At 42.3% G+C, this 12,480-nt stretch overlaps 1 protein-coding gene across 7 annotated transcripts in view; it reads left to right on the forward strand.

Annotated features, from left to right (window-relative positions):
* The window catches only part of acacb (acetyl-CoA carboxylase beta), a 46,448-nt gene that overhangs the window by 17,654 nt on the left and 16,314 nt on the right, over positions 1–12,480 (forward strand). For 6 of the 7 annotated variants that reach the window (XM_048977150.1, XM_048977169.1, XM_048977178.1 and 3 more), the window contains 25 exons: positions 707–877; positions 1,696–1,857; positions 2,885–3,048; positions 3,249–3,399; positions 3,482–3,585; positions 3,680–3,761; positions 3,837–3,982; positions 4,112–4,262; positions 5,943–6,077; positions 6,194–6,340; positions 6,779–6,967; positions 7,063–7,163; positions 7,734–7,822; positions 7,918–8,042; positions 8,425–8,538; positions 8,797–8,910; positions 9,006–9,095; positions 9,184–9,302; positions 10,466–10,489; positions 10,991–11,128; positions 11,449–11,548; positions 11,652–11,759; positions 11,833–11,889; positions 12,033–12,074; positions 12,184–12,399. In XM_048977150.1, coding sequence (XP_048833107.1) covers positions 707–877; positions 1,696–1,857; positions 2,885–3,048; positions 3,249–3,399; positions 3,482–3,585; positions 3,680–3,761; positions 3,837–3,982; positions 4,112–4,262; positions 5,943–6,077; positions 6,194–6,340; positions 6,779–6,967; positions 7,063–7,163; positions 7,734–7,822; positions 7,918–8,042; positions 8,425–8,538; positions 8,797–8,910; positions 9,006–9,095; positions 9,184–9,302; positions 10,466–10,489; positions 10,991–11,128; positions 11,449–11,548; positions 11,652–11,759; positions 11,833–11,889; positions 12,033–12,074; positions 12,184–12,399 — 3,039 coding nt within the window. The remainder of the gene's footprint in view (positions 1–706; positions 878–1,695; positions 1,858–2,884; positions 3,049–3,248; positions 3,400–3,481; positions 3,586–3,679; positions 3,762–3,836; positions 3,983–4,111; positions 4,263–5,942; positions 6,078–6,193; positions 6,341–6,778; positions 6,968–7,062; positions 7,164–7,733; positions 7,823–7,917; positions 8,043–8,424; positions 8,539–8,796; positions 8,911–9,005; positions 9,096–9,183; positions 9,303–10,465; positions 10,490–10,990; positions 11,129–11,448; positions 11,549–11,651; positions 11,760–11,832; positions 11,890–12,032; positions 12,075–12,183; positions 12,400–12,480) is intronic. The other variant, XM_048977187.1, reaches the window with a different exon arrangement.

Below are 12,480 nucleotides of genomic sequence, written 5' to 3' on the forward strand. Positions count from 1 at the left end.
CATTATTTGTTTCGTCCTCCAAACTTTTGGGTACGGCTGTATATCAGATTTTGCTGGCGTTTTGGATCCTTTCTCTGAGAATAGGTTTGGTTTTAATTAATTCTGATATGCAGTGCTAAGATATGGTGCTTGTGCACTAATCACAAGGGCTTTAGATAACAGGGAAGACATTTGTGCGGATGCCAGCTTTTTGGTACCATACGGGCGTTTAATTACGTCCCCAGTTTTTAAGCAGATTAATAGTGTATTAATGAGATAAAATATTAATGAGAAGTGTATCGACAGTCTGTGACGGCCAGAGTTTACTAATCTCTGTAAACAAGGTAAAAGGCGTTGGTGGTGTGGCGGTACTTTTTGCAGTTTATAGTCCAACATATTTATTGAACGCAAACATATGCCGAATTTATGCAGATTTTGAGCATCTTTATACGCCTCTCAGTTCTATTTTAGGTACTCGTGTTTACCAAATTGTCAACGTAGCTAAACGTCTGTATAGTTCTGAAAAGCCTGTATCCGGGCAAATGTTCACACATGTCTGAAGCCCTGGTGATTTATTATGAAAGCACCACACAATCATGATGTGATATCGCGCGGCCCTAGTTTTAATAGACGTAACGGTTTGGATGGGGTCCTCGCCATTAATCAGACTGAATATTCACGGTAATTTCGCAGGTGGTCACATAAACTGCAATGACTCTCTTGACAGTGTGCTGTACGGCTGGCCAAAATGGTGGGTTACGTAAGTGCTGGCACAGTCGAGTACCTCTACTCTGACGATGGCAGCTTCCACTTCTTGGAGCTCAACCCTCGTCTGCAGGTGGAACATCCCTGCACAGAGATGATTGGAGATGTCAACCTGCCGGCTGCACAGCTACAGGTATTTATCTCCCTATCTTTCATCTTACTTTTGTGCACTGAGCAAGGTGCCCCCCCCCCCACACACACTGCTCCCCAGGCACTGAAATAATAGCTGCCCACTGCTATTTCACATATGCGAAAGACACGTTTCGCTGCAGTAATGTTATTCATCTGGCAAAGATAAAAACATCAACAAGGTTAGCAATGCTACGCAACTCTAGATTTTTCAGCACACTTCATCAATAATGTTTGGCAACAAAATAGCTACCTATCTCTGATTTATTTTTTTCTTTCTTCGCCCTTGCCTGATTTAAGAACGTAATTTTTTCCTCTTTTGATCTTCTCTTTGGCTGTTTATTGGACATCTTAATTGCTTCAGCATGTTAGCATGTGCCAGATGTGTATCCCCAAGTCACTTTGTTTACAGCCGGGGCTGTGCAGAAACATCGTGTGTTTTTTAAATTTTATTTATTTATTTTTCCCATTACAGAAAATGGATAGTTAGCAGACTGTGAGGAGAAATTTCTTGAAATGAACAAAAGTGTAGCAGGCTAAAATCGCATACCCTAGCCTTAATCTAATTGGTAGTTTCTCAATGAACCTTTCTAGGCCCTTGAAGTCCTTTGTCTTTTTTAATATCAACTGTTTCAGGCCATGTGTTCCTCACCTTGAGTGAGGAGCTAGTATCTGCATTGTCATGGTAATACTAAGCACTTCCTCTCATCCAAATGAACTCCTCTGGTTGCCGCTTTTATTAGTTTGCCTTTTAAAGAGTTCCTGCCTTTTCTGTCCTCAAATGCTTGGAAGAGAATGTTTGGTTTGACTGTCTGCCTGCAGGTTGCCATGGGGATTCCCCTCTACAGAATCAAGGACATCAGAGTGCTGTACGGAGAGTCTCCATGGGGAGACTCGCCCATCAACTTTGAGGCTCCTGAATGCACACCTAGCCCCCGGGGTCACGTGATTGCTGCCCGAATTACCAGTGAGAACCCAGATGAGGTGAGGGTCAGAATAGGCCACCTTTTTGTATGTATTTTCTGGTTAATTCCATACTTTCTTGGGTGAAATGCAGCTCTCTATAGCCATATGCCTCAGATCAAAACACTGTATTCAGGAATTTAACAACTTTGACTGCATGTTTTTCAGAGTTGCACCGATACCACCCTTTCGGTGATGTTATAATCTAGGTACTTGAACATAGGGTATTAGCCAATATGAGTACTGATCCAATACCAGACCTCTTTTTTTAAACTAGTAATTTTTTAAACTGAAATTTTCTAAATGAAAAAAACATATGTCAAAAAAGATTTCTTAATGAGGCTATTAGAAACATACATAATGTTCTGTACATCTTGTTTTAGTCATTTTTGAGGCATTTGCAGTTCAATTTGAATATCTTCCAAGCAACGATGCGCATCACCAGCCCCTTGTGTATCACAAGTTGTAGCGAGTGTGCAAAACTCTCAAATCATCCATTGTTTTTTGAGTATTAGTTGCATTGCCTTTTTCCACTAAACGCTACTTTGTTTGCATATCGCTCTGCTCCTCCATGTTTCAAGTATAAAATATTCCCAGATCGTCACCCTCATATCTGATGTTTTTATGCTCCTCCTGCTGAACATGGTATGAGCATGATGTCACAGCAGAAGGAAATCACTGCACTGACACCCACTGCATGGCAAATACAATGAGTAGCAGTGTTAGCATTCAGCTTCAATGCCACGAAAATGCATCTAAAATGAAAAAGAGCTGGTGTGCGATTGATTGATTGTACAAATCGATTTAACAAGAAATAGGATCTTATTTAGTTTTCAGCAGTCTGTAATAAGTAGGGATCTGATGTGGATCGGTCAAATATGGCCGATACCAGATCGGTCTATTTAGGTATGAATCGGTGCCGATATCAATCTGAATATCAGATCGATGCCCCTTTAATGTTGGTAGTCATCTGACCTTTTGTAGTTGCCATACAAATTATGGAAGAATGTAAGCAAAGTTGTTGGGTGGATTTCTTTGTCATGATCAGGGTTTCAAGCCCAGTTCAGGCACCGTGCAGGAGCTGAACTTCCGCAGCAACAAGAATGTGTGGGGCTACTTCAGTGTGGGGGCAGCCGGGGGACTGCACGAATTTGCCGACTCCCAGTTCGGACACTGCTTCTCCTGGGGGGAGAACCGTGAGGAGGCAATCTCGTAAGTCATGCAGCTGGGATAGCTGGGAATGTCTTGGAGGGAAATTGGCCTCTTACCTGCTGAGTTGCCCACCTCCTTCATGTGTTTGGGTTGTTATCCTGGACTTTGATGTTTGGTTCATGCTTGTTCTGCATGTATCTTATGGATCATAAATTGTGGTAAATGTTCTTGTTGGCGCTAAGTGAAATGTGCACATCTAGGAACATGGTGGTGGCCATGAAGGAGCTCTCTATCCGTGGGGACTTCAGAACCACAGTGGAGTATCTCATCAAACTACTGGAGACCGAAAGCTTCCGGAACAATGACATCGACACTGGCTGGCTGGACCAACTCATTGCTGAGAAAGTGCAGGTGAATTTCTAATTTCTCTGCAGCACCCCCCGCCCCCCCGGTGCTGTCGGTGCTCAGTGTTGTCCTGCATTCTCGTCGGTAGGCCGAGAGGCCCGACACCTTACTGGGGGTGGTCTGTGGATCTCTTCATGTGGCGGATGCCAGCATCAGGAAAAGCATGTCTGACTTCCTGCACTCCTTGGAGAGGTTTGTCATTCATATTCAAGCTGTTTCATAGTGCCATCGTCGCCAGAATGGTTGATGCATTATCTGCAGTCTGATTGGCTGCTATCTTTCCTAGGGGCCAAGTGCTGCCTGCTGCCAGTTTGCTGAATACTGTAGAAGTGGATCTGATTTATGAGGGGGTCAAGTACTGTTTGAAGGTGAGCATCTGTTTGATTGCTCTTTAATTGGCACCAAATGCTTTTGGATCTAACATTTACAACGTGCCGTTTTAGGTTGCCCGCCAGTCACCTACCACATACTTCATCATCATGAACAACTCCGACATTGAGATAGATGTCCACAGGCTAAGCGACGGGGGTCTTCTGCTTTCCTACAATGGCAGCAGCTACACCACATACATGAAAGAGGAGGTGGACAGGTGAGCCGTTGTCCACAGGTGCATGATGGGAGCAGCATTTCCCATTGTGTCTTTGCTACTGGTGGGTTGCCTATTTTCAGAAATGGCCTATAAGTCTCTACAGTAGTTCCACTGTCTATCTTGATTTAGCTACCGAATCACTATTGGAAACAAGACCTGTGTGTTTGAGAAGGAGAAAGACCCGACGGTGCTGAGGTCTCCCTCTGCTGGCAAACTTTTGCAGTATATGCTGGAAGACGGAGGCCACATTTCTGCAGGGAATGCTTATGCAGAAATTGAGGTATGGAGTGGCTTAGACGGGAGTTCCCAGTTCTTATCCTGGATGGCCCGCTGCAAATGCTGAATTTTGTTCCAAATGAGGTCTATATTAAGTTGGTTGGTGGACGTGTTGGATCAGGTGTCTTGCTCTTCATTTTAAATGCTCTTTATTGAAATTTACTTTGCAGGTTTTGCATTTTAGATTGTTAAAGCATGCTTTACATCTTCCTGGTTTGTTCTGGTTCAGTACTTCTTGGTTGTAATATATTTGAGTAATTTAACTAATTTACTGGTCTTTGAACATCTGTACACACTTGGTAGGATGGTCCTAAAAATTTAAGTTCATGGGACATGACCTCCACAAGTCTAATTTTGCTCTATGTTTGACCACTGTCAAATTGTGTCAAATTGTAATCCTTCTGGTGAACATATAGAGGTCGCTCAAAGATTTCATTTTATGTATTAAATTACCAAATACAGAATTGAAATAAATTTTCCACCAAACTTTGAACTGTGAATGTACATGGAAAGAAGTTAAATATATGCTTTTTTTATTTGTAGTTAAAAATAGGCCTGTTGGCTTATTGATGTATGATCTATTGTTCAATGATAACTGGTTATTATGGCATACCACAGAAGGAATGACATAAGAAAGAATGTTTATGTGCAAATGGTGAACGCGAATAGCAGTCCTGCATTCAGTCAGTGTTCATCAGTGTGGAATGAAGCACATTGAGTCTTCCTGTGCTGAGAAACGAGGCAAAGGAGGGATTGATTCTGCTCCTCATTGCGTCAAATGCTTCAGATTTTAACCATAACTTATCTGCGTGAGGTAGAACATATTCAGACATGTGGAGGCAGGTTGTCATCAAGTTGAATTTTCATCATAGTCTTGTGGAACAACCCAACGTGTGAATGCCTGTAATTCCTTTCTTTCTATTAAAAGACCATGGTCTGTTCCTTGGCACTTTTGTTTGTTCTTTCAGATCATTTATCTCTTAGTCTTGTTCTAGGAACTGGGCCACAAATTTTCGATTACAATTTATAAGTAGTAATTTTTACTTGTAGAGTATTTAAAAAAATATTTAGCCTTCCAGAGAGAACACGTAATGTTTTATTATTGTCAGTGATTATTAATTATGAGATTTATACATGCTTCTGTTATCAATCAAATGTATGTAGTACACAATTTTCTTGCTGTTGTAGTTTTACTCAGTATTCTGATGTAGGTGTTTTTTTTAACCTTTTTTTAATGAGAAGTTTTACAACTTGTTACACTTTTTCTTCCCGAGCCCCCACTGATTCCGGGTGATGAACGCGGGAATTGCAAGATTGCATGTGTTGCCAAGAGAAATGAACAAAATAATATCGACAGTTTCTTAGCAAAGCTTACTTAATTTAGTGGTTTTACTTGATCTGGTCGGAAAAGCTTGCCCAGGCAAGACAATGAATTTTTTGTGCAGTGATGTATAATATGAGTTTCCAAGTTGTCTGTATTTATAGAAGACACTGAAGAATAACAGTTCATTAGTACTTGTTGTAACCTTAGCACAATTAAGTGGTACATAATTTAGTTGTTGAAATGACTGGTTTGGATTAACTGTAAGCTCAGAAACTCCAGAAGAGACTGCAGGTAGCAGAGCTGGAATGTGGGTTTTTGGCAGTTAGCAGTATGCTGACCTGACATGTGGCATATCTCCAGGTGATGAAGATGGTGATGACTCTGAACGTGCAGGACTCTGGTTGCGTGCACTTTATCAAGAGGCCCGGAGCAGTTCTGGAGCCCGGCTGTGTGGTGGCCCGCCTGGAGTTGGACGACCCCAGTAGACTCCACCCGGCAAGTCTACAGCGCTCTGAGGAACTCGAACAACTATGACACTGTCCTCCACTTTAGTGGTCAGGCTTGTCGTTAGAAATGAGTGGTAGCCCTTACACTGTGCTCCAAACCACTAGGTGGAGCTGAATACAAGACCCCTCCCTGCCCAGCAGCCCCTCCCCATTGTTGGAGAGAAGCTGCACCAGGTGTTTCACAATGTGCTGGAGAACCTCATCAAGGTCATGGATGGATACTGCCTCATGGAGCCTTACTTTAGCACCAAGGTGTGGATTTGGTCAAATATATTCTAAGTACATTGTGTTTGGATATATGCCTGTTTGAGGGTCTGCCCATGTCTACTGATGAACCTACAAGTAATCAGAAATTCATACTGTACTTTTTCTAACCCTAACCCTAGTCTCAGATTGCTAACCCTAATTTGGGGCCTTAAGGTTAATCAACAGGCTGTTGAAAAGTAGGAAATATGCTATTAAAGCATGCTAAACTGTGGTTTACTATCCTACAGGGCAGCAAAACTGTCATACATTTTTACATTTGTACATTTTTAAATGTTTTTCCTTCTTATTCAGTTATTTTTCATTCTGCTTCCAAGAGCATCTTGCTTAATTGACATTGATTGGCATTAAATTCTATTGGTTAAAATAGGTTATGGCATGAGTGCAAGAACCCTTCTGGGATGTTTCCCTTTGCCTTGTGCCCAGATTAAACAGTGGGTGGGCACACTCATGATGACCTTGCGAGACCCCTCGTTGCCTCTGCTGGAGCTTCAGGAGATCATGACCAGCGTATCGGGCCGCATCCCCGTGTCAGTGGAGAAGGCCATCCGCAAGGTCATGGCCCAGTACGCCAGCAACATCACTTCCGTACTCTGCCAGTTTCCCAGCCAGCAGGTGAGTGCTAGTGGCTTATACAGCTATTCTTTTTTTTGTTGCTAAATTCTGTTTGATCCACCTTGAGCTGTGCAGTGACATTTCTCACGTTTCAGATTGCTAATATTTTGGACAGCCATGCTGCAACCCTGCAGAGAAAGGCAGATCGAGAGGTCTTCTTCATGAATACGCAGAGTATTGTGCAGCTTGTGCAAAGGTCAGAGTTCATCTCATGGTATAAGTAATGGTGATTGTCATAGCTGTCACAGCTCCTAGACCAGAGAGTGTTTCACCGTAACCTGCAAAGCCCATAGTTATGTAGGCTATTTGTGTGTCTAGTTAGTAACTAATGATCATCTGAACGATGGGCGTTCTTGATCTAGGTCAGCAATCTTCAACCGATGGGTTGCAACCCAAGTTTGAGTTGCGGCTCTGTGCTGATCTACAATCAGATTTCCCAGCCCAAATCCTAGAATTAACCTATAGAAATGGGTCTTGGGTCTGCAACTGCTTAGCGCAAAGCTAGTAAAAACTCATTCAACCAGTCCAATAAAAACCACTGGTGCTTAATTTAAAATTCACTGGCACATCCATTCAGGTTTATACAATAAGCATTGATTGGTGTAAATTGCAGAGTTCACTGCACTCTTAATCGTAGGGTTAATGTAAAGCTATACCTGATGTAGGGTCACAACTGAGCTGGCATGGTAAAAATTGTGTTGTGGTGCAAAAAGTTTGAGAACGGTTTATCTAGATCTTCTCGGGGTTTATCATTTGTGATCTGCAGATATCGGAGTGGGATACGAGGGTACATGAAGTCGGTGGTGCTGGACTTGCTGAGGAGGTACTTGCAGGTAGAGATGCAGTTCCAGCAAGGTGAGTGTGGCTGCAAGTTCTTTAGAGGCGGCCCCAACGTGCCACCTCTGTGGAAGCAGCACAGTGACAGGATGGGTGGCCGCTCTCATCAACAGCACATTACGACAAGTGCGTCATCAACCTGAGGGAGCAGTTCAAACCGGACATGACCCCAGTGCTAGAATGCATCTTTTCACACGCTCAGGTGTCCAAGAAGAACATCCTGGTGACCATGCTTATCGTAAGTGTGCAGCTCATTTTTACTTAATGATCTGCTGGCTGCATAGACTTGATCTACAGCTTCTAACTGAAACTTGGTTAGATAACAGTATCAGTGTGGCAGTTCTTATCAAAGCAGCCGTCTCTAAATTATACTTTTACAGTTGCTTGAGGTGACAGGAAAGGTGATGCTATATCTGCTTTATTTAAAGGCTCTTTACAATGGAAGCAGGTATTACTTGATTTTATTTTCATATCCATGCTTATTCAGGAACGCTGAACATAAATGGAGAAATAACTGAATTTTAAGGAGAGACTGACAATTCAGTTGCATAAGCAAATCTGCCACTTTACTCACAACTGCTGATACAATAATAATCGCCCTGATGAAATGTCTTTCTCAGGACCAGCTGTGTGGGCGTGACCCCACCCTGGCTGACGAGCTGATGGCCATCCTGAACGAACTGACGCAGCTCGGCAAGGTGGAGAACTCCAAGGTGGCACTACGTGCGCGACAGGTGAGTCGTCATGTAGCTCCAGGAGCCCAACTTCTGTCCTGGTGCTGATCCCCAAAGGCCACCTTAAACATTTGTTTCTGGGTAAATGTTAATTATTTTATGTTGTATATTTTTCTGATTATCGTACCAATATTTTACACCTGTTTTTATGGATTTCCCAGATTTCAAAATTTTATTATTTGTTGTATAAAGTGGGGGGAAAAATGTATTATGCAAATGCCTTAAGTACCATAATTCTAACAAACATTGTTTCTGAAGGTCTTAATCGCCTCTCACTTGCCCTCATATGAACTGAGGCACAACCAGGTTGAGTCCATCTTCCTGTCAGCTATTGATATGTATGGCCACCAGTTCTGTCCTGAGAACCTGAAGGTACACAATGCCGGGCTTTCGCTTGCTTTAGATGCAGGCCGTATAACTTATATATATGTGTGGGTTTTTATATACGTTTTTATATATTCGTGCAGAAACTCATCTTGTCTGAAACGTCCATTTTTGATGTCCTGCCTAACTTCTTCTACCACTCTAACCGGGTTGTGTGCATGGCAGCACTGGAGGTGAGTAGGGGTTTTTGCGTTTTCTGTGGTACTTGTGCCTCTGAAAGGACAACCCCGACCCCTAAGCAGTGGTATATCGGTCCATCAGGTCTACGTTCGACGGGCCTACATTGCCTATGAACTCAACAGCCTGCAACACCATCAGCTGCAGGGTGGAACCTGCGCTTTGGACTTCCAGTTCATGCTGCCGTCCTCTCATCCCAACAGGTATCATTCCTGCAGCTTCTGAACCTTACATTCCCAGTATGTACCAGTGCTGGTCCCACTGGGGGATGGTTCTCCACTGTGTGTCTGGCAGCAGAAGATAGGTGGGGGGTTGAGTTGAAAGAGTTGATATTAGCCGCTGTCTGCTTTCAGGCTGGTTTGGTGGGAACTGGAAGCATCAAGGAGAAGAGAAAGCAATGTTACATCAGACAAGTGATGGGTGGCGTTTGAGTTTATTTAATTATGCTGAATATATATATACTTAAGTGAAAATATTATATCTATTTGTGTGTGTGTGTATATATATATATATATATATATATATATATATATATATATATATGTATGTATATATATATATATATATATATATATATATATATGTATGTATATATATATATATATATATATATATATATATGTATATATGTATGTATATATATATATATATATATATATGTATATATGTATGTATATATATATATATATATGTGTATATATATATATATATATATATATATGTATATGTATATATGTGTATATATATGTGTATATATGTGTGTGTATGTATGTGTGTGTATGTATATATATATATATATATATATATATATACATATACACACATACACACACACATATATACACATATACATATATATATATATACATATATATACACATATATACATAGCACACATATAATTAAAAAAAAAATTTTTTTGTAGTGGTTTTTCATCATTCTTATCTCCATTTCTCCCTTTGAAAGTTTCCATTTGGCCAGAGTAGCTCGTCCTGTGCCCGAGGACAAGTAATGAACCTTCTCTATTTAAGTATCTTCTCTGACATGCTGCGGTGTCTACTGAGAGCACTAATTTAGGACGGTAACACATCTGTGCTTCTTTTTGTCAGAAACCATAATCTGACCTTTCTAACCCTCCCCCCCCGGTCATTATTGCCTTAATCTGACTTAATAGACTGCTTCTCTTTTTCATGTGGAATGACACTGATGTTCTCCTATCTCTGCTTTTTTGTGCTGGTATCTGCCATACCAGAGAATGCGGCTGTGGGGTTTCCTTCCCTAAATGGTGCTAAAGCTAATTCTGTTGCATAGCGGTGAAAGTTTAGGGTCTCTTGCTAACACTGATATGTTAATGGTCTTATTTCAGAGGAAGCAGCCCTACCCTGAACAGGTAGAGTACAGCTACTTATTGCTGTGGTATATCTATGCAACATGACAGTATGTACGTTGCGCTTCAGGTAGCATGCTTGTCTGCTTAATTTTTCTATCTTTTTTTAATGGAAAATATTCACAATCGTCTTCTAATTTTCATATGGGCAACCTCTTCTAACGTGTTTTTTGGTTTCTCAGTCTTTTTATTGCTAGTTTGTCTTAAACTGAAGTGTTTCTGGAGCTAAGAATTTGGTGCATGCTGTGTTTCTGATACTAAGATGGGGTATCTTTCGCTGTCGCACACTATCGCATACGTGCCTTCATGGAAGAGCAGTTGTACACACTATGCTACAGTCTTGCTTTCATCGAATATGATGCTCTCAGTAGTCAACCCCATCTTATTAAACGCCACCCTTTCCACTCTAGCAAACGGCATTCCACCTGCTCTCCCAACACCTATCCCCTGCCACCCCCCAGCCATTCCAGTCCCCACCCACCATTCTGTCCACACCTCCGGCAGGGTGTCTGTTCCGGTGAGTTCCGGCCACTTCGAGATGCGGCGACAGAGCAGTGAACTTTTCCTGGATGGTGCCTTTTCTCCGCCCTGCCAGAGGATGGGCGCCATGGTCGCCTTTGAGTGCTTTGGGGACTTTAAGAGGTAGAGTTCAAAGGTCACACACCATCACTTTGCCTGGGAAATGGTGCTCATGTGTTAAGGACTATGTCTGAGGCACAAGTGCCTGCAGAAGGTATTTCTTGTGGTTTTACTTTTGAAAATTAAATCAGATCTTACTCGTGCAATTAAGTTGGAAAACGCCTCCCTACATTCTGTAAGACAAGGTGATATAGACCCGTCTCTACCTGGCTTTTCTCAAATTCGGAGGGCAGTTCTTATGCTCCTCAAACCTGAAGCAACAGCTATGACCTGCATTGAGACTCATGAACAGGGTTTTTTTTATGTATTTTTATGTTTTAAAGGAATTTTGATGAGGTCATCTCTAGCTTTGCCGAGCCTGCCCTGGAGAGCCCGCTCTTCCCTGAGGTGTGCTCCACCCTGTTTGATGAGGAGAACTGCAAGGTCAGGAGGGCAAGAAGAGGGGAGGGCAGGGGGTTGACCTTTTTCATATCCAGGGCATGATGTTGATTCAGTCCATGTAACCCCCCCTCCACCCCCGTTACAGAGTATGAAGGACAACCCGATTCACATAATCAATGTGGCCATCAGGTCTGCTGACTCTGAGGATGATGACCTGCTGGTTGCAGCCTTCAGCACTTTTGCTCAGTCCAAGGTGGGCCAGGGTCATCACCTATTAGATTTTGATGAGCTGTATCCCTCTGAACTAATTTAACAATCTTTTGCAGAAAAGCATACTCTTTGATTACGGCATCAGAAGGATAACATTCTTAGTCGCAAATAAGGTAGACCATCTTGTTCTTCTGAAATTTAAATTTTTCGAGTAACTACTTAACGCAGACTTTAGTACTATTCTTAACATCTATTAGAAATTTCATCATAACCCTACACCTCAGCTAATATAAATTGTAATATTTTTCATCCGCAGAGAGAATTTCCAAAGTTCTTCACCTTCAGAGCTAGAGATGAGGTAAAACATATTGCTGTGCATTTTGGGTGGGTGTAGAAATAATAATGTTTGCTCAGTCTAAGTTCTCTTCACTTCTGTGACCGGTGTGTGTTTCCTGCGATGTTCGCAGTTCCAGGAGGACCGTATCTACCGGAACCTGGAGCCAGCGCTGGCCTTCCAGCTGGAGCTCAACCGCATGCGCAACTTCGACCTGAAGGCGCTGCCCTGTGCCAACCACAAGATGCACCTGTACTTGGGCGCCGCCCGTGTGCAGGAGGGCGCTGAGGTCACTGACTACCGCTTCTTTGTCCGGGCCATCATACGCCACTCAGACCTCATCACCAAGGTAACACGGCACAGGGCAGCGACTCCTCTGCTTTCCACTGACAAGTCAGCTGGTTAACTAACTGACTATTTCCAATAGAGT

Source organism: Brienomyrus brachyistius, chromosome 2, assembly GCF_023856365.1.
Source record: "Brienomyrus brachyistius isolate T26 chromosome 2, BBRACH_0.4, whole genome shotgun sequence".
Classification (NCBI taxonomy): Eukaryota; Metazoa; Chordata; class Actinopteri; order Osteoglossiformes; family Mormyridae; genus Brienomyrus; species Brienomyrus brachyistius.